We start from the raw sequence: 23410 nt of genomic DNA on the forward strand, positions 1-23410 counted from the left end.
CACCTGTATGTAGATAATTATGTATATTGACTTTTGTCAAGTGACATTGGCTTTTCTCATGCAATATTGGAGTTACTCATGTATATATTGGCTTTTCTCCACGGGTAAAAGTGAGGGGGGACGGGGGGACTTCGTCCTCCCACTTCCATAAAGTATTTCTGGCGTCCTCCCACTTTCTAAAAATATACAATGAGTAAAGATAGACAAGGGGGAGTGTGACGTCATGCGTCCCCCTAACTTTTCAGATCCACTTTAACCCTTTTTTTCTCATATGTATATTGGCTTTTCGCGTGTCTATATTGCATTTTCCTCGCATATGTATATTGGTTTCACTTTATGCGCGGACCTTCCACCTGTAAGTTTAAGGTAGATAGTTACACACGTTTCACATCCATTTATATGTAACAATAAATATAGAGAACAAGTACTTTTATTTATAGTATCTATTAATAACGGTATTCTATATAATTCCCTTCTCGTTTTGTAACATGCGCTCACAAAAGTAGTTTTTTGGCTTTCTTTTATGCAAAAACCTCAATAATTTTTTTTATAAGATGTTGATTGAGCAACCTTGTTTCATTAACAAATATTGCCAAATCTAAGAGCCTTTCCTGTCCCATGGGAGTTTAAGTTTGCTGAAACTTCTTTACAAGTTGCCACTCTGCATGAAAGTATAAGAAAAATCCTAAGAGCCACTGAGACGTTTGGACAGACACTTTGAAAGACATTTTCGGTAATCGTGTCGAGTATGTTGCTTGGGGTGCACCTCTTGAGGTCCGGCAAGAATATAGGCATAACAGCCTGATCATTAAGACTCACAATTTCTACACATAATTCTACAGCATTCAAATTGTCTTGATATTTCAAAGCGAGATACGCACACGATTTTTTCAGGTCCTTCGAAGACATATCACAATGAGCTTCATCTGAGAAAGCCGAAGTCCTTACTTACTTTTTTGAGCCTGTACATTCTACTAAAGAGTTCCTTCCGTAAGAGGTCAAGAATTCTGGAGGAAGATTGTCTAAGGCGATCCTCTTAATCTTCAGTAAAAAGTCTTCCTTCATTCTCTCCTGACATTCTGTTCTTCTTCAAGATACACTTTTCTCTGACCTTCCACATCTATCAAACTAACAGGAACCTTCGCTTCCGACAGCCATCTGTCAAATACATAATTCTGAAACTGAAGCTTGTGTTCAAAAGATCACATAACAAATTAAGAGACATATGCAAACTCAAATCCTTATTCTCAGTGTTTCTTCCACACATGTTTCTAGGGGGGACTACTTCCCCGGAGGAGACCAAAGTAATACGTCTATGATATAATAATAAATAGAATACTACCAGGTGAAAAGAATATGCGCCCCTCCAAATACTAAGTGTGCCCCCAAGGAACATATTTTTCTGAAAGAAACACTGCTTATTCTTTAGTAAGACTATTCTTGGCTTTGGATTAATTGTTTTAACAAAAGAGACACTGACCAAAGCTTAAAACTTTACTTTATTTTAAATTATAATTTGTAACTGTTTCGGATATCTAGCATATCCTTCTTCAGACACGATCGAAATGTTGTTATAACAGAGTTTAAATTCTTTAACCGTCATATATATATTCATTGTTATAAAAAAAATTTAAATTCTTTTAACAGTCATATATAGAGTCATTGTTGTACTTTTTTATTTTTATTTATTTATTTATTTTTCTTATTTACCGAGGCCTTCAGCCCATCCTGTAAGTCTTCGTGTTCACTTTCCAATTAATCACTTTCTTTATTTTTGGTTCTTATAAGGGCCCTTTATTTTTATTTATTTATTTATTTATTTATTTTTCTTCTCTATGTTATTCAAACTTCCTTGCCATGATTCATTAATTGGTAAGCCCCCTGTCCAGTTCCTACCTTCTTTATCCAATCCGCTTCTTTCCACTTCCTTATTATCATTCTTTTCTCCATCTCCAATACTTCCTACTCGAATCGGGGAAGAAGGATATGCTAGATATCCGAAACAGTTACAAATTATAATTTAAAATAAAGTTTTAAGCTTTGGTCAGTGTCTCTTTTGCTTATTCTTGTTTTTTTTTTTTTTTTTTGTTAACTCCATTTATTTCATGCAAAACTGAATCACATAATACTAAATTAATTACAAATTTGAGATCTTTGATTGATTTCATGAAGTTTTTGGCAACTGATTTGATTTCTGAATTAGAAGAAGTGGTTATAATTTCATCAAATGCTGCGAGAACATTTCTCAGCTCAGATTTCCTCCCACTTTCTTCATTCTACCAACCATCCCATCATCATCCATACGGCCTTCCAAACTTGCCAGCGTTAACCTTGCCTCGAAATGGCGCTCCCTACATGCTCTCAATCAGCTGCGCCCCGGGGCAAATTCCCCGAATTGCCCCCCTCCCCATAGATCCGGCCCTGGGTCTAAGCTCTAAGCTAGTGACTCGGGTGGTTTTAAGTCGCCTAGCGCCGTTTTCTCTGGATTGTGTGTACTGTAGGGCACTATGGACAAGTAGAGAGGATTATATATTCAATTGGGTACGAATTACATACTTGGTTTAATGCCGTCCCATTTAGTGTGCACATCAGATTTTTTCCGACATCCATATTTTAGTTCACTGTGCAGTGTACCATGAACCATTTTCATCAGAACTTGAGCAAACAGATTACCACAGGTTTCTTTCCCTCAATAATCACCTACGTGGTAGATCCTTCAGAAGTAAGGGTTAAGCGTGAATTTTACTAATTAAACTATATTTACTACGTACAGTACTAATTATACTAGAACTTACAATACTTTTAAAACTGTTTTGTTTCCATGATATTCAATTAACTGGATGGAACAGGAAACCGATATATGCATTATACTTGAAAATTAGAGTTCCTCTGTTTATAGTGGGAAACTTTATATTTGTGATTAGTTGGGAAACTTCTTGCCAAGTTTGAACGGAATAAACGTTTATTGCATGATAATTATTGTTCTTGTAGATCTGTACACTGAATAAAAATATGATTACAGAAATATTAGTTTTACCGATAGTTTCATTAGGAATTGCACTAAGAATCCCATGCACTAGAGTTTACAGCCGAACACTTAATATTTTAAAGTTTAACGTCCTACGATTATGTCTGCTAGGGTAAAGGACACACTGATGATGAGAAATGAATGAAACGGTTACATGTGAATGTGGAAGGAAACGGGAGAACTCTGAGAAAATTTTCAATGCACGATGTTTGTCCATTACAAACATACATGGTTCAGAATTGAACCGTAAGTGTTGGCGGTACAATTAGGCAGTGTGTTCCCTATAATTAAGAATAGAGGACATTCTTTTGTTTGAAAAATTGTTGATAATTGCAGGGGTAAAATTATCCACTTTATGTGATAGATGGTGTTGCAGAACTATTTATATATCATGTGGACTTAAGGCTTATATTTGATTACAGTACTAAGACTATTGATTTAGGCGAATATTTTAGTTGTGGCCTTTTATAGAGAGTTTTAGTTTAAATTTGTTGACTGCATTATTACAATTTTAAATTAATATAGTGAGGATATTTAAACTTGAGCCCTCAAATTGAGTCGAATTGCAAATCTTTTGGTTGACACTTGGACGTGCTAGCTGATTAGTTATTTCCTATGCTGCACAACATTTATCACACACGATTTTATTTGACTAAATCACTGACAGAACCATGGTAGGTAAAAGTTGTTTTTGTTTCGAAATTTTATGTTATGTGTTTCGGTTGTTTACCGTAAAGAATATTTTATCACGGAGTATATGTGAATTTGATTCTGCCTAAGGTTCGAATATATCGTTATTGATAGAGTATTTGACATAGTTTTAATTGAAGTTGGGAATCAGTGATCCATACATTGACATGTGATGTGTATATATACAACACACTGACATTTGGCTTATTGTAGATATATTTAAATTTACAATATAAGAGAATACTAGAAAATTGCCATAACTTGTATTATATTTATGCTGTAGAATTTTATTCCGCAGGTCAACTATTTGAAGATTTGATTGAATAACGCTTGTATTCTGCTGAAGTAGGATGCTTATGAGATTATTTTTGTATAGAGATACAGATTAAGTACACAATATTACTGTATTTGGTGAAAATGATTGATACTTTATTATTGGGATACTAGATATATGATTATTTGGTTTGTAGGAAATGAATTTATGGAAATTTGTCTGTATTAAGATTTCAGATTGTAAAATAGAACTTTGTTTGATGCTATGTAGCTTACGTATAGATGATGATTACAACTTGTTTAATTATATACACACTATATAAACTTGAAAGCTCTTTACTGTATTATATTAATGTAACAATACCAGGAACAACTACAAATTAATTCGTCATAACTTATTATAACTTATTAGAAATATTTTATCAGAACTGCTAAATATATTTGAAATAAAATTAAAGACAGAGAACCATGCTTGAATTTAGCAATGATCAATATTTGCTTACTATATTGACTAGAGCTTTAATTATGTGTTATAATACCTTCTCTGATATTACAGTACGATTAGAATTTATTTTATATTTGAAATATGATACAATATTAAGTATGAAGTATTGATAACTAATACTTTAACTACGATTTACTAGGAAAACAAGTTCAGACTATAGTTTCTATGTTTGAGATTACTACTTTTCTTTAAGAAGTAAATGGTTACCAAGTTTTAAGAGCAAGGACAATTGATTTGCACACTAGTGTCAGCTATTATACTAGACTGGAGATATGCTATCTATATAACTTTAATTTATTTGTATTGCAATTAGCAGATAGAAGTACCTTATTTTATAAATACTTGGTGATACTGTTTCCTTCATGGTCGTTTTCCAATTAAATTTTCAGTTATAACTTTTAAAAATGTTCGTACTTTCTTCCATTCTGAGTACATGATCTGACCACCTGAGTCTCCTAGCTTGGTAGTCCTAACGCTGTTTGATGAACGATAAAAATTCTGCAGTTCATCATTATGAAATTTCCGCCCTTCCCCATATCCCATTCCTCTTGCATCCAAATTCTCGCCTTAGGATCTTGTTCTTAATTACTTTCAACCTCTGTTCATCCCTCAGAGTAAGTGTCTTTGTTTCGCAACCATACAAAACAATAATAATGATTATCGTTATATACATTTTAAGCTTCAAATTCCAATTGAAAATTCACAACAACATATTCTGAACTGAATAGTATCACGAATTCCCTAGTTTTAGTCTACATTTAATTTCCGAAAGAATATGCTTATTGTCTGTTAAAATTGGCAAATGATATTTGAACTATCCCTTTCTCGAAAGTATTATTTGATATTTTAATGCATTATCATAATTTCCAGTATTTCAATCCAAAACTGACTTCTATATATTTAGTTTTCACTGCATTTACTTCTAGACCTAGGTTCCTTCAGCATTTAATAAGTTCTCTGAATGTTTCTATTATATTCGTATCATCACGTAATGTATTTAGAAGATCACTATGCATCATAACTCCCTAAATACCCTTCAGCTCTAAGCTCTGGTTATTGTTTTTAATTTTCCTTATAGTATACTCCAAACAAAGCTAAATAATAATGGTAAGAACTCAACTCCTTCTTTCAATCCAATCTTCACGTAAAAGTTCAATTCAGAAAAAACTTACAGTTGCATCATCATGTCGTAGCTAGTGTGTATAGCAACATCATGTTGTAGCCAATGTGTATACCATTAAACATCATATCAGAAATATCCATACTAAAATGTATCAATATCTTCTGCCCGCAAGTATGTTGTGTCTGTTTAATCATTTTAATTGTTTAAGTTGTTGGGTTGTAGCACAATAAAATAATAATATATCGGTTATTTCTAGTGTAATAGGTCATTAATTCAATATGATATATAAATATTTTGTGTTGAATAACATCGTGTCGGTATAGATTTTCATGAAATATTAATTTCCTCCTGCATTGTCTTTCCTACATTTCTTTCATCATCAAGCAGTTGAATTACTCATCCATCTCTCTTAATCTAAAGAATATAGTCATGGAGAATAAGTTAAAAGATTATATTTTTTGTTTAAGTTAATAGTAAAATGTCATATGGTTCAATTATCAAATAGGATAAAGAGCATAAAAGCTGAAATTCTATCTAAATATGTTAGAACAAATTTAAGACTACAGCTTTCTAATAAAAACGTACTGTATAAGCATCAATTATATCCTGAATGTAATTGGTATATATATGATCACTCCATGTTGTGTTATGATAAAGTAAAATAAAATATGAAATCAATACGATCTATGTGATCTTAAGTTTGTACCATTATGTTGTGAAGAAAAAACAAAAGTGAAAAGACATTACGTATGTATCAAACTGTTGAAATCTAAGCAAAATGTCAAAGGAACATATAGTTAATATTGCTCCAAAGAACACAAAAATATTTTAATAATAAAATGCAAAATATTCAGTATAGCAAAATAATATATGCAATAAAAACTGCTAGTAATTCTTCAATAAATATTAGTTGAGCTTTTGGAAATCATTTCTGTTAATGCATTTACATGCTATATTTCTAACACTAAAAATGAAAAATAAATATCTGTATTCTACACAAAATTAATAATGTCCGCATGTTGTAAGTAATATACCCCTAAATTTCGTTGTATTATACAGTAATATATGTCAAAATATGTAGTGTCACCTGTAAGAAGAAAACTTGTTATTGATCTAATGCAATAATATAGATTAAAATACAAAATAAGATTAGAATAACAAAATACTATGTACTGTTCTAGCACACAAAGTACAATTTGCTGAAATCAATTTTTCTTTCTACATAAGAGATCCAGAAGTAATAGTAAGACTCTTAATAATCATAAATGTCTAGAAAGCAAATTGGTTAGCATCATTTTATCATTTTCATTCAAACGTCACAATGCAGTTACAACATTTTTCACTATACTGAACAGATACGATCAACAGGCCTAACATAAAACATATCTTGCAGAAAAAATAAAAGAATCATCATAACGAAAACAATTCTATGTAATTGTTAATGTTAATAGTTTCAAAACTGTAACGTAAGATGAAAAACGCCTATAGTTTTCTAATAATTAGATCATTGTTTGTATGTGTTGAATCTATGAACAAATCCTACATTGTGTTGATTCTTTGATTAAAATACGTTTGCATTAAAATACGTCTCTAAACTCTGCATTTCTTCTAAACGTTGCTATTAAATCTGTTTCGTTGTGTGTTGTTTCATTATGTTTTAAAATCATACCTTCTGCTAAATCACAGTGAATATTTATAGTATCAAAGGGATGAAATTTTGGTAGCTTATCTCCAACATGTTCTAAGTTTGTAGCTAACTTCTTCTCACTAAAACCTAATACAGTGTTAATAGTATCTAAGGTAATATCACACAAAATGCTAAGTATTTTAACTCTATTGGTCTTTCTGTCTTCGGTGAATTTAATACTCCTATTAGATATGAATTCGTTTGGAAGATTTGATTTAATATATTCTTCTAATTCCTTTAAATTATATTGACCAGGTTAAACTATGACTTGCTCTGAAAGTACAGGACTATTGCTACAAATTGTTAACTTATTATTTTTTCTGTAATGTTTGGAGTTAAGTATGTTGTGTAAAATCCTGCAACTGCTACTTCTAAATCGTTTTCAAATGGATAATGTAAGTACATGCTTAGTTCAGATGAATAACCGTTTAAATTAAATACTTTCATTAATAATATAATAAAAGTTGAAATGAATAAATGGGATATTCAAGTAAGGTTATTAGATCAAACTGTAAAAAAGAAGAAGAATGGTATATTGTTACCTGATGATATAAGATGTTTAATTATAGGACCTAGTGGTTGTGGAAAAACGACGTTAATGATTGATAATTTTTTACTAGCGCCAGATTGGCTTAAATATGCGAATGTTTATATCTATTCTAAAAGTCTACATCAACCTAAATATCAACGGTTAATACAACTTTTCCAAGACGTAGAAGGAGATATTAATAAGACAATTGCAATAGTAAAAGGAAACAACGAAGAGATTATTCCATTAGATAAGTGTGAGAAGGATTATGTAGTTGTGTTTCATGATTTCATTTTAGAACAACAAAACCACGTTAGAAAATATTTTACTCGAGGTAGGCATAAAGGTTTAAACTGCTTCTATCTTGGACAAACATATTCTAAAGTACCAAAACAGCTAATAAGATATAACTTAAATTTTCTTTGTATTTTTAGACAGGACAATGTAAATTTAAAACATATATATGATGAATTTGTTGGATCTGATATGTCGTTTGAAAAATTACAATCACTCTGCAATAGGTGTTGGAAAGAGCAACATGGTTTCTTAACAATAGATATGACTAGGAAAACGAATAATGGAAAATACAGAAATAAAATTAAAGACTTTTTAAAAGTATAGAGAACGTGATTGAACGTAGGTGAACGTGCACGTTATTTTACGTTTTTTATATAATAAATGAGTGAGTTAGATGCTGCTGAAGCTAAGAAATATATAAAGTTAAAAGAAGAACTTGTAAAAAGATTTAAGGAAATTAAACGAACTAATCGAGGTAAATACGAGAAATATAAAGAACAACATCAGCCTGTTATAGATGCGATTGAAGGCTTAGGACAAAATATAGCAAAAGTAAGAGAAGAAAATAAAAATCTAATTCAAGAGCTAGTTCCAGTTGTAAAGAAAAGTGCAAGATTAGATTCTGATTTATTTGAAACACCTTCAAGAACAAACTATGATAGTTCAATGATTCACCTGTGACTAAAGAAATTAAGCATATGAGAAAACAAATTAAAGATAAAGTAGAAGGTATGGAACCAATTGAAAAAGGGACATGATTTGGTAAAGTTGCTACAAAATATTATATAACAAGAGATGATAAGGTTTTCGGAATACAAACATATAATGAGGATGGAAAAATAATAAATATGATTGGAGATAAAGAAGTTAAAATAAATGGTGATGATTTAATAATAAACAATCGATATTATACAGGAACAGAAGGTTTATGGGAACTGTTGACAAGAAACAATCCGACAAATTATGGTGAGGATGATTTACAAAAATATACACAGATAGTTATAGTAGATGGGGGGCACCTGACCCCCGGTAGCTGAAAAATCGCCTTTTTTTCCATGGTCTTCTGAGAGCAAGGACTCAATTTTCCACCGTCTCACGATACGCTATGACCCACGCCCCGTCCACCCATGATCTTTTACGACCTCCATGTTAGGGGTGTATTTGTTCCCTTTTATGAGCACTTTTAAGGGGGTGTACTCGTTCCCTTTTATGAGCACATTTTAGGGGGTGAACTCGTTCTCTTTTATGGCCACTTTTCCACCCCCTACGAACACAGAGATAACACGTAACACATAACAAAGGTGTACTCGTTCCCTTTTATGAGCATATTTTTCAACCCCCATAGCAGAGACAATGAACACACAGCAGAGCAGATAATACAAAACACAAGAGCATGGCTTATTTTCCAACCCCAGCAGAGACTATGAACACAGGGGTGTACTCGTTTCAACCCTTACGAACATCAGACTACGTAACACACAGCAGAGCAGATAACAGATAAGAATACGTAACATATAAGGGTGTATTCATTCTCTTTTATGAGCATATTTTCCACCCCTTATTTTAACATAGCAGATTTGTTCTCTTTTTCCACCCCTATTTGAACATAGCATAAGTACTCGTTCTGTTAGAACCTTCCCTCCTCCTTTCTCATCCAGGGCTTGGGACCGTCAATGGCGGAGTTAAAAGGTTAGGTTATTCATTTGTAGACATTTTAGCAGAGTTTAAAAAAAAATAACGACGTCTGGTTATTCACACACATATAATCTCATGTCAACCACCATCACGCATACATGGTTTACGGAGAACTTAATCTCGCGCCAGTGACCATCACACATACATGGTTTACGGAGAACTTAATCTCGCGCCAGTGACCATGGTTTACGGAGAACTTAATCTCGCGCCAGGGACCATCACACACTCGGTTTACGGAGAACTTAATCTCGCGCCAGTGATCATCTCATAAATGAATAGAGCATAATATCATTAGCAGCAATAGTGGTAAGTGAAAATTTGTTTAAGAAATTGCGTAGTGAATAACCAGACGCACGGCATGTTAGATACAAAAAACAATAATGTCCACAAAATTGAGATAAATCACCTTGAATTCGTCTTTTATTCCATGTATAATACAGACAGTTTCGTTTTAAAAACCTTATATGATGATGTACATAAGGTGGAATACCATAGCTATCGAAATACTCCCCCACACGCATATTAGTTATATAAACAGCAACCCAATGTTCACCAGGCTTATCGCTAGAATCAGTGTTTATAATTATGGCTGCTGGAAATGTATGAATAAACAGTGGTAGCTCATCTGCAGCATATACTCCAATAAAATGGTTTTTAGGCAGATTTTGTTGTAGCGCCTCATAAAGTTCAAGTGTATTTAACATTTTTTGTTTAATTAATATATACTTTTCTCTGGAAATCAATTTCTAATTCTGAAGAGAATTCAGCATAAATAATTGATGTTACAGGAGATGGCAGTGCTTCTTTAAAATGAACCTCTAGGCGTACACTTCCTTGTCGTTGTGGGCTAGTATGAAAGCCGGCACTAGCACTAGAATCGGGAGTTAAATCAAACACCAGTAGAGTATAACCACTAGGATATTCGGCGAGTGAAATATTATTACCTTGATTAGAATAATAAATACCTGAACCTGTAAATAACGTGGAATATGCTTGTATATATAGCTTATTATCAAAATCAGGTTGTAATGGTTTGGAAGGCACAGGCGTTCCATCAACATACAATGTAAAAAATGACATATTAAAATGTTGAAAATTGAACGGATTTGTCTGATAAGTACCATTAAAAGCAGTATTAGTAACAAAACCAATAATAATACGTTTAGGCACTAGGCCTGAAAATAGATCTGGAAGTGTACTATCCATAATTCCTTGTGGCAGCGTTTCAGTCTTCACTTGCACTTTTGTTATAGGATATTTTACTCTAAATTTAGGATTTTGTAATACTTTATTTTGCGCTATTTTAACGGCCGGTGATACATCAACCTTTTTCACAAGCAATGTTGCATCTGTAATTACAACTTTTCCATCAGCATCTGCGTCACCCATTAGACAGAATGTAGGTTTAGCTGGAATTAGTTTAATGCGCAGTTGTACACCATTCAGTAAAAATTTCTCCTGATTAAATATATCAGCATGAATATAACCCAATAATTCAAATGACTGACTTAAAGTAGTGAGAAGAAAACGTTGTTTAAATCCTACATTACTATCGGCCACACTGTCCATATGTCCTGCAGTATCTTTAAACCACATTGATGTTTGAAGATGCGTTGATTTAGCTTCAGCATTATAATTTAGTAGTTTTTCAATATACGCCCGATATGGATATGTGTGTGAAGAGTAGGAAATAAGTTGATTATTTAAATATAATTGCAATTCACTGAACATTGCATTGAGAAAATCATTTACAGGGCCGATTTTCTTATCGGCAGAAGTTAAATTAGAACCATCTGATTTAGTAATTTTACCTTTAATATAAAACATTGTGTGCGATAAGTCAATATAGTCATCCCCATGACCGGGGACGACAAATTCTATTGGTGCATTATCAGCTATCGAAGCCACAGGCTTATATGGAACTATTTTATTACCTATAATACTGGTTTGAGTGGGTAAACCAGCAAATAAATCTAATTCTGATTTCATACACTCACACTTCATTTTTTTTTCTCTCTATTAATATACACACATGGTAAAATTTATAATACCGTATTACGTTTGCGAAAATGTAATTTTACACATACACTGCCATGTTGGAAAGGAAGTGGATTACCTGTACTATCTCTTAAATCAATAATAATTTGATCAAATTGTTTACGTTGCACGGAGACATAGTGAGGATTGTCAAAAATATGTACATTATTAATACCATACTCTGTAATATTTGTATTTATAATACGTAACAATGGAGCTACTGTGTCACCCACCATTTGTGGTTCTACAATATCACTGTAAATATACATAAGTGTAGGTAGCGATTTTTGTAAATCAGGTGGATAACGAGCATGATGCACAACTGCAATATCTTCTTGTTGTATGTGATCAAAACCTAGTATTCTGGCTAGTTCAGGAGATAGACGTACTTCTATACGCCTCTCTTGATCTTTTATTACTCTACTGACTTCAATTCGTTTTACTGATGCTTTAACTTTTAATTGTAAATTTAATATATCACTTTTATGATTAATTTGAGATAGAATATCATCGACATTATAATAGTGTCCTGGTAAGATTTTAGTTATGTTCCAGCTTTCTGTATTCATGAGACGGTAATAAATATTATTAGTATATTTGGAAACATTCTGAAATGAATTTGTATAATGTACTTCAACAACTGCCGTCTCCCACTCACCTTTCTCTAGCACCAATGGATGATATAATTTGGTGGTATAACATGACAAAGTATTTTGTGGAAAATACTCCATAGAACTGTTACTCGGTAGTGTAAGATAAAAGCTAGTCTGTTCCATATTAATCAAAAATATCACTCTTCCTTTTCTTTTTACCACCAGTCGTCTTTGCAAAATGAACTTTTCTCCGTTTTCTTCCAGATCCTACCAACACTTGATTTATTTTATTTTGAGCTTTAGTTTTTAAATTATTTTTAGCTTCTTGCCAACGTGATGTTAAAGCTTCGTCAATAGGTCTATTATCACCTAATACATCTCCAGCTACATTAATTCCTGTACGTAACAATTCTTTACCAACAGTTTTTGCTCCTTGTTTAATTAACGGAAATACACTTCGAAATAAACCACCTAAAAAACTTCCAATACCATAACCTTCTTGATATGGTGCACCTCTATACACGTTATAACCACCTCCTGCTTGGTGAGTATAGTATTTAAAGTATGGATCATTCATTTTCCTATATACACAAATATAACAGTCGTTTATAATATTGTATTGTGGCTAAATGTTTTTTAAATGTGACACAGGAATCCATGAATTAAACGAAGGGGGATATCCCCGCCAACGAACAAGTACACGTTTACCTTTAACTTCTAAAATATCGTCTATTTCATAAACTTTAGGCAGAGGCACTCCTTGTAATTCCTCCTCGTAAAATGTACCATCAATTACTTCACCATTTAAGTCCTCCAACACATAAACCACTTTCTTTTCCTTATGTATCACCTGTTTTATTTTAAATATTTCTACAGTCCACTTTTCCTTGTACCCTTTTTCAAAATGCCGTTTTGCTTTAGTAATGCGCACAGTATCACCTTTTTTATATTTTGCAATGTTAGTATGTGGCATTGGTTTTATTAATTTATTCCAAACTTGTTGAAAAGTGTCCTGGTTCACACTGGCGGGTGGTAATTGATGAGCTCTATGTGGTCTAGAATTATATGCCTGAACAAGTTTCGATAGCACATCTATGTATCGGTAAGTCTTCTTGGCTGTAAAATATTTCCACATTCGTTCTTTAAGAGTTCGATTAAAACGTTCCACCACACTTGCTTTAATATCGGCGTTTTGTGTTGTGAAGAATTTAATATTTTGCTTTTTTAAGTATAACTGAAATGGTCTATTAACAAACTCTGTACCTTTATCTGTTTGTAGACGTAAGGGTCTACGACGTGTAGATGCAAATATTTGCTTAAATGCTTTTATAATGTTTTCACCAGTTTTTGTACGTACAGGCACAGCCCAGGCGTAACGACTAAACAAATCAATCACTGTTAAAATATACCTATTACCATCATTATACTTTTGCAGACTTTGCATATCGTTTAAATCAGCTTGCCACTGATCATCGATATTGAACACTAAATAGGGATTACGTGGAAACTTTTTACGTACTGGCTTATGCAGAGTATAAGTCGACTGTTCTTTTACCCACTGTTGCACTTTGTGTAAAGGAATAGATTTCTTCACAGCTCTCCATAATGACGTTGCGGTTGAAAACGAGGCAGGGTGTGAAGGGTTATAATAAATAGCGGCCAGCTTCTTCATATTTTATAATCACACCATCTGTTGACAACTTTACGTTTACGTGGTGGCTCCTCCTCCTCCTCCTCTTCTTCTTCCTGTTTTGGATCAGCAGCAGCAGCAGCAGATGACGTCAGCTTACGAATATATTCTATACGCTGTGGGTTACCTATATACTCTAAAGGTATATTGGATTTTGCTAACAGTTCAGCGAAGGGTTCCCAACCTGTAGGGGGAATATTTTTCTTGCGATACCTGACAAAATCTGCTATTAGATCTACTATATTAGCTCCAGGAATTAATTTATTATAAATATTAACATTACCATTGTCATCCCAATGAATGTTGGAATTTTGTTTTAATCTACGTAATAAAGGTCTTGCTTTACGCAGACAATTTTCGGGGAGAGTAGATAGTATTTCATCGTCCTCATCCTCCTCCTCCTCCTCCTTCTTAGTACCAACACTAGTTGATGTTGTTGCAGTAGGTTTTTGCACAATGTGTAAATATTTTTGTAACACCTCTTTATAGCGTATCCATTTTTCTTCAACACTCATATTTTTATTATTTAAAATATTTTTCATCTCATCATCTAAATTAGATATAGTTTGATATTGGTGCAATTTTTCTGGTGCAATTAAAACAAGCTTTTGTGCATGCTGCATAATTATTTAATTAAAGTAGATAGTATTCCTCCAATAATAGGTGCAAGCAAAGCAGTAAGAAACCCACCTTTTTGTACAATTATTCGTTTTTTCTTTTGTTTTAACGATGGCCCCTTTTTCGCTAAATACCTCAATTCCTTTCTATACCTTTTTAATCTATTTTTCTCTTTTTTATTTAACGGAACATTTCCTTGTAATACGTTATAGGAACATTCACAAATAGAACGAATTAATTCGGGATCAGCATTTTGTAAAATTGCTTGGCGTACTTTGGGTTTCGCCTTTGCTAAAAGTTTTAGTAAATGTGCACTCTCTTTGCTAATCATTTTTTTCTTTTTTTTGTAGCTATTATACTAAAATTGAGTATTAAAATATATCAGTTATTGAGATTATTTTTTTACTGGTACATAAACATAATTGTAAGAATCTGAGGGGAAAATTTTTGTTCGAACCCGATGTTCGTCGGGAGTGCCCTGTTTTAAATCAAAAACCAAATAACTATGAGGATCTCGCGTTGCGTCCTGATAGGCCTCCTGTACAAATTTTGTGTTACCAGGATATAATTGGCGTGCTAGATAATTAATTTGAGCCTGGTCTCTGGGGTTTTTAAAACATATTATATAATGGCAATTTAATGATATGTCTCGCATACCTTTAGCTTGATGAAACATATTTTGTGTTATAAAAATAACACTTAAATCTCGGTGGTGGCTACCTTTAGTAAAAAAGTCAACAATTCGTGTATCACATTCTCGCATTAAATCGTCAATAATTACCAGATGGGGGCCAGCTTGTGCTGGAAAATCATCTATTTTGGGGAGCCCTTCTTTAAATGTACAACCTGAGGATAGAGTTTCATACAGAGGTTGCCACTCACCATAACACCATACTATATTTTTCCATTTTTCGGCATAATGTTTTAAAAACTCTTTTACAAAATATGATTTACCACACCCAGTGGGGCCAGCTATAATACAAGTAAATGGGTGTTGAAACTCCATATTCTGTTACACCATAAAATAATTATGAATATAATAACATATTATTATTACTTTTCAGGCATGTTTACAACTTTACATAATTGAGAACTAGTAATTATGGTCCGCTGAATGCACGGCAAATGTAGCTGGAGTTTTCGCCATGTACAAACACTGAAATTTACCTGACCATTACTATCGTCATCTGACGATTGAATAAAACACTGACGAATACCGTTAAGAGTATCTGACAATGATATTTTATAATTTTCACTAATGAAAAATTGTGTAGGCAATGAAGAATCTGTAACAGCGTTAAAGTAGTTTTCAATATCTGAATAATATGATAGAAAAGTATACCACTCATCAAGTGAAAGACGAATACGATCATAGTAATTATGTAAAATGATAATAACAGAAAATTCTCTCTCACCATCGTATGCTAGACCAACACATACCTCGATTTCATCGAAATAATAATAATAACGATTTAAAATTTGATTATCCATTTTTTACTCTCTACTTAATTAAAAACTATCGTTTCTACTAATACTGTATTTACCCTATTCGTATAACACCATACTATATTTTCCATTTTTCGGCATAATGTTTTAAAAACTCTTTTACAAAATATGATTTAGCACACCCAGTGGGGCCTGCAATAATGCAAGTGAAAGGATGTCGAAACTCCATTTTCTCTCTCTTTTATATTTCTTCAAAAAAATAAAATATTTATCAATCACCCAATAACATAGAAACTAATTCTAGTTGAATACGATTTGCTGTGACAGTATCTTCAACAAAAGTAACTTTAGAAAATTTACCCTTCACAACACATTCATATAGATATTTACTTATTAGAGGAGCAAGTGTAGAACATGAAGAAATTGCTTCATCAATACATGGGAAATAGTAACATATTTTTTTCCATGTAGAAAAATCTATTTCAACTCTACTATTATCATCATTTGCACAAATATACATTAAATTATCATCGTCATTATTAGCGTCAAGTATTACTTTCGTTTTCTCACTTAGTGCGTATTCAGTTGCATTCTCACCTTCTCTAAAATAATCATTTATATACATGGAATATGATAAAAACCTGGACCATTCATTAATTGATAACACAATACATTCATTAACAATGCGTAATTTTACAAACACATAAAATTTATAATCACTACTATATTTCAAATATACACAAAGATCTGTGGAATTATCAATGAAGTAAAAAGAACTTAAAAGTTGTTTTTTATCCATTATTATCTATTTACACAACTTATTCTATTTTACAATAGTCTATTTCTCTTAAAGCCATAAGGCACTGTATCATAACTTCCTTCAACTCTTTTGCGTTTTGTGTGTACCAATTGATAGGTTTTCGTTTCCTCTTTGCTGATAATTTTGATGTCTTTTGTGCGAGCAATTTTGCAAGGGTTTGACACACTTACAGGAGGGGCATCCTTCAGAACCATATTTCTAATTTGTTCGAAATTCACAATTTTCATTGTTTCACTATTTAGAGTAATTCCCCTCACCTTACAACAGGTCTTTGTTGTACCTCCGCTGAATACCTCGTACGCATAATTTTTGGTCCCGCCGCTACAAAATTCATTAATATATGCATTGGGACCTACATTATCTATTTCATTTTTTAACTCGCCGAAATAATCCCCAAGAGGTAATTTTATGCCTCCAGCTCTTACTATATAAATGAGACTATCCGTATCCATATATAACACATCTTTATCTAGCTTCTCTAAATAACTGTATAATTCTAAGCGACCATGCATAGTAGTATACGCAGCCAATATTACATTAGTATTTTTTAACGGAATAATTGCATCATCCAAAATCTTGTAATTTAATAATAATGCATCTTCATCAATTGGAATTACCTGTGTTACCTCAGTATTACTGTCGGTTAATTTATCATAAAATATGGCAGGTTCTCGAATAATTTGTGTGTGCGTCATATTATCATTCTGAGCAAATTTGCCCCATAAACAATTCAGTGCTAATTTGCAAATACTTTTTCGTGCTTTGTTTTTATTACCAATTTTCCCTTTGTCTAGTTGTACTCCCTCTCTTTCATAATAATCCTTAATATATTTATTTTTCTGTTCTTCACTTTTACACCATTTAGGCCAACCATGAGCTTCTGTTTTCAATTTCATGAACAAATTTATATAATTTGTAAATAAGCCACCTTCTTTTTTAACAGGATCATATTGCACTACTTTATATTCCCATACCTCATGCATTTCTAATATTTTATAACCTTTCTCTTGGGCTTTACGTACTTCGTCCACCACCCACGTCCCAGTGAGGGCCCTCTCCGCATCACTATGCTCACAGTCCTCTGTATTTAGAGTGTCCGCGCATCTGCGACACAGAGGGAACAGAAGTTTATGATTGCTGCGATACGGTAGGACGGGATGATACAAATCCCGGGGAGGAAGTACTGTACATTTTACGATACCCTCAAATTTATCTATTGCAGGACAATCGGCACCCACATAGATTTTTGGGTGCCCAATGGGATATTTTTTCACCTTGCAACAGTAGGGGTATAACGAAATGACGTCCACGTAGTGCACCTCCTCCCCGGGGGCAGTCTTATAGTAATATTTAACAGCGGAACATCGCCCCCCATATAGAGCATCTCTAGGTTTGATAGGATCTTTTCTACATAGGGGGTGATGTGCCACCAATTCTGCAATTTGCGGATTTTTACGTAGTTCATTCTTCCATTCACACCCCCACATTTCATGAACTACGTAGCCCAAGTTTTTTAAATGATTAATTTTTCTAATGGTGTTTTCATAGCGTATTTCAAGAGTGGTATGCGGATCATTATATATAGGTTTATCACGCCCTACTTTAAAACATTTAACACATCCGTGATAGAAACAACCTTCATATTCCCATACATGGATCTGTTCATCTATACGTGCATAACCATCTACTTTTAAAACACCATTTAGAACCATTTCCTTTCCATTTGCTGCGTGCTTGATTGTAATACCAAGTCTTTCTTGTTCGTAAACCAACCATTGAATCGCTTCGATGGACTGTTGATCTGACCAACGATAACCATTATGAGGAATAATACCTATAGTCTGTTCTTTGAGAAACTTGCGTCGAAATACCAGATTACAAGCCGAGGCTATACTAATTGCTTCGACTAGTGGATTAACATCAGTTATTTGCTGGAATTCTACTACGAATTTAACACATGCCTTCCGTAGAAGGTTAACATCCATGCGACAATAACGAATTAATTCTTCTTTAAAATTAAATGTCTGATTTGAGGATTTTTCATACCATTCCATAAACTGTTTTTGTTCTTTTTCCTTCATATACTGAAAACCATAGAATTTAGGGTCGGGCATAGGCCCTTCATAACTTTGATTATCTTTCGTATTAAAATAGTGTGGGAAATAACCTTTTGTTTCTTCTATGTCAAATGCATCAGATAATTTTGATAGAGCCATCGGAAAGAAATTAATGCTATCAATAAATTTTAAATATTTACAATCAATACTCATTATTTTACACCCCTTCATTATGACGCTTGGAGTCCATCGTTTCGCTGATATCATTGCACGCAGGATAAAATGTGCATCATATCCTTTTGCATTATGTGCAATGCATATAACTTTATTAATATTGGATGGTTTACTGCATAAATACTCCAGAAAATCAGTAACACACTCTTCACCATAAAAAATGTTTTCCTTTCTGTTGCAAATAGTACATGAATTACCCTCGCTATTCTCAAGACAATGATAACATACTTGCTGTGTGATTACCAAATTAGGCACATGTTCACGGAATATTTCATCTTGCCTACACTCAATGTCATATAATATCATCATCCATTTTCCTACGTTTGAATATTTTCGTGATTGCATGTAACATAAATGACGGTGGGGCATCATATTATCACAGTTTATACAGAATGTTTCCCCACACTGGTGAGGATTTCTATTTTTCTTGATAACATACGCTTTAAGACATATTTTACATACTTTTAGCTGGGAGCACAAACCTGATTTTATATGATACGCCATACATTCGTTACCGTAAAAACATCTGTTACAATTATTACAATTTAATACTTCATCTGTCTTCTTACATGGAGGATTTTTTTGACATTTTTGGCATAATGCCTTACAGTGCCCTATATGCTTTTCTTTCATATTATATCTCTTATGGCATGTTTCGCAAAAGTATGAACAACTAAATGCAGCACATAGATTGGTAATAACATTATAATGATTATTTATCAGGAGTAAATTAATTTTCTTTTCACCACCGATGCCCTCGAAAAATGTTTTCTCCCCCGTCAAATCGTCGTACACTGTAATCGTATAATCAGTTAAATATGATTGAATTAGTTTTAATTCAGGTATGCCACCACCATGCATCAAATTAACGCCAGAACTCTTACACAATAATTTAGCTTCTAAAGTCATAAAGTTCTTTTTTTGATTATAATAAGGCTTACATGCATTTTTATTCCCTTTGTTATCAATGAGCCCTTTAGCAACTACAATGGCGTGAGCAAGGCAACTACTATCTTTATTTTTAATAACGACTATACCATTGCATTTTTTCATATATTCTTCATCAGAGGAAAAATTTTGACTTTTCCTCCCTTCGCCTATAGGTAAAGCCACATGATGAAAATCAATAACAAAACGATCTTGTTCCATAAATTTTGCATTTGACTGAACGACTCGATTCAGAGCCTCCCAGACGAAGTCTTCACCGACATTCGCTGCTTCTCGAAATGAAAACCAAAACGATCTATCTGGATTATTCTGATTCCATAATGTCAGCCCTACCTGATGGTGGGAATCTACATCCTCCATCAACATATTCAATAGTTGAGCAATTCCACTTCGCAACCAGGTAATTGGGTTTTCCCCTTCAGGGGTTCTCGCAAGTTGTGCAGTTATCATTGTACCATTCATTCGGAATTTTTTGTACTTTCTAGTTATTTTGTTAATGATTGTAATATTACTAGAACTTTCCATTTTTTATTGCTTTATTCTATCAACTAACAATTATTTCCGCTGTTTGATGCTTTTACTGTAATTGGGGCTGTTCCCACTATAGAACACCAAGAAGTGTTTTTTCCAATAACGTTTTAGTGATATTTTCTAAAACTGAAAATAGTATTCTACCAACTAGCAATTATTTACGAAAACCTATATCTCACGTATTTCCGCTGTTTGATGCTTTTACTGTAATTTGGGCTGTTCCCACTATAGTACACCAAGAAGTGTTTTTTCCAATAACGTATTCTTCCTAGCGGTTTAGTGATGTTTTCTAAAACTGAAAATAGAGAAAAGCAAATTATTACATTTCTTACATTGCAAAATCATCCAAAAAATCGCTTATTAGGCGTATCCCACATAAACTAATATTTATGGGAAAGAAGATATAATATTCATAATTAGCATGATTGAAAACATCGAATATTTCATCAACCAACCAACTATAGCGCAAGTTATGAGGAACACTTAAAATCCGCATCGAAAATTTTGACAAAGTTCAAAACTAGCTTATTTTAAAAAAAATCTATATTCGGGTTATTTTTGGCCGCTGTGACACCGGGTTTTCACGAACGTACTCAACACAACGTATTCTTCAAAAAATAATCTATCATGGGTGTGGTTATGAGGAACACTTAAAATCCGCATCGAAAATTTTGACAAAGTTCAAAACTAGCTTATTTTAAAAAAAATCTATATTCGGCTTATTTTTGGCCGCTGTGACACTGGGTTTTCACGAACGTACTCAACACAACGTATTCTTCAAAAAATAATCTATCATGGGTGTGGTTATGAGGAACACTTAAAATCCGCATCGAAAATTTTGACAAAGTTCAAAACTAGCTTATTTTAAAAAAAAATCTATATTCGGGTTATTTTTGGCCGCTGTGACACCGGGTTTTCACGAACGTACTCAACACAACGTATTCTTCAAAAAATAATCTATCATGGGTGTGGTTATGAGGAACACTTAAAATCCGCATCGAAAATTTTGACAAAGTTCAAAACTAGCTTATTTTTAAAAAATCTATATTCGGCTTATTTTTGGCCGCTGTGACACCGGGTTTTCACGAACGTACTCAACACAACGTATATTTCAAAAAATAATCTATCATGGGTGTGGTTATGAGGAACACTTAAAATCCGCATCGAAAATTTTGACAAAGTTCAAAACTAGCTTATTTTAAAAAAAATCTATATTCGGGTTATTTTTGGCCGCTGTGACACCGGGTTTTCACGAACGTACTCAACACAACGTATTCTTCAAAAAATAATCTATCATGGGTGTGGTTATGAGGAACACTTAAAATCCGCATCGAAAATTTTGACAAAGTTCAAAACTAGCTTATTTTTAAAAAATCTATATTCGGCTTATTTTTGGCCGCTGTGACACCGGGTTTTCACGAACGTACTCAACACAACGTATATTTCAAAAAATAATCTATCATGGGTGTGGTTATGAGGAACACTTAAAATCCGCATCGAAAATTTTGACAAAGTTCAAAACTAGCTTATTTTAAAAAAAATCTATATTCGGCTTATTTTTGGCCGCTGTGACACCGGGTTTTCACGAACGTACTCAACACAACGTATATTTCAAAAAATAATCGGTCCGGGGTGAGGTTATGAGGAACACTTAAAAATCCGCACCGAAAATTTTGACAAAGTTCAAAAAATACTTACCCTTAATTCACACTTAAAATTCACTTCACTGTTCTCACACACTGCACACGATGTTATCTTGCACGCCGACGAATAACTGAGTGAGAATTGCTTCGAACCTCACCCCTTATATAGTGTTCTGCTTTCCTCTGATTGGCTAAAATAAAACTCTTTTTCATTGGAGCAAAATCTACAAGTCAAGTATCTCATTGGCTAGAATAAAACTATTTACTATTGGCTCCGAACAAAAACGACTAAGATATGTGCTAAATATTTTCTACGTCCATTTTGGGTAGCCAAAATTCATAAAATGGCCCATATCTCGAAAACGGTCAAAAATATCGAAAAAATAATCGAAAAAATCCCCCCGTACCTCACCCCTTGTCGTTTTTAGACATGAGGAACCCATGGAACCATGTTTCAATCTTGTACGATAAGTGTGGGGGGCCACGGTGGCCCCGAAAAAACTTCTCTTGAAAACTGTAAGAGATAGAGCAGCCATAACACATTGAAGTGCTGTTTCTCGTCTTTCATGGTTAATATTTTCTAAGTCCATTTTGGGTAGCCAAAATTCATAAAATGGCCCATATCTCGAAAACGGTCAAAAATATCGAAAAAATAATCGAAAAAATCCCCCCGTACCTCACCCCTTGTCGTTTTTAGACATGGGGAACCCATGGAACCATGTTTCAATCTTGTACGACAAGTGTGGGGGGCCACGGTGGCCCAGAAAAAACTTGGTGTCCAAAAATCATAAAATGGCCCATATCTCGAAAACGGTCAAAAATATCAAAAAAATAATCGAAAAAATCTCCCCTTTATAAATCCCCTTGCCGATTTTACACATGAAGAACCCATGGAACCATGTTTCAAACTTGTACGACAAGGGTGGGCCAAGTTGCCAAAAAAAACTTCGGATCGTCATATCTCGA

At 33.4% G+C, this 23410-nt stretch overlaps 1 protein-coding gene across 1 annotated transcript; it reads right to left on the reverse strand.

Moving 5' to 3' along the window:
• Nucleotides 1-1061: 1061 nt before the first annotated feature.
• On the reverse strand, nt 1062-22568 carry LOC145667687 (uncharacterized). The gene is made up of 4 exons (XM_081735146.1): nt 22500-22568; nt 19822-21096; nt 18684-19263; nt 1062-1187 (listed from the first exon to the last, which is right to left on the reverse strand). The coding sequence occupies exons 2-4, from the start codon at nt 20793-20795 to the stop codon at nt 1062-1064; spliced, it is 1680 nt and encodes a 559-aa protein (XP_081591272.1). The 5' UTR covers nt 20796-21096; nt 22500-22568.
• Between the last annotated feature and the right edge of the window lie 842 nt (nt 22569-23410).

This window comes from Thermobia domestica, chromosome 13 (assembly GCF_964235325.1).
Source record: "Thermobia domestica chromosome 13, izTheDome1.hap1.1, whole genome shotgun sequence".
Taxonomy (NCBI): domain Eukaryota; kingdom Metazoa; phylum Arthropoda; class Insecta; order Zygentoma; family Lepismatidae; genus Thermobia; species Thermobia domestica.

Bases quoted from the DNA above. Each gene is read 5' to 3' on its own strand.
- LOC145667687 (XM_081735146.1), bottom strand. From the start codon at position 20,795: ATGGAAAGTTCTAGTAATATTACAATCATTAACAAAATAACTAGAAAG. The intron at 19,264-19,821 runs GTATCATATAAA...ATTTATTGATAG, and splicing joins TACGGTAACGAATGTATGGC to CATTAATTTCTTTCCGATGG. The intron at 1,188-18,683 runs GTATGGGAATAT...TTTGAACACAAG, and splicing joins GTATAGATGAACAGATCCAT to CTTCAGTTTCAGAATTATGT.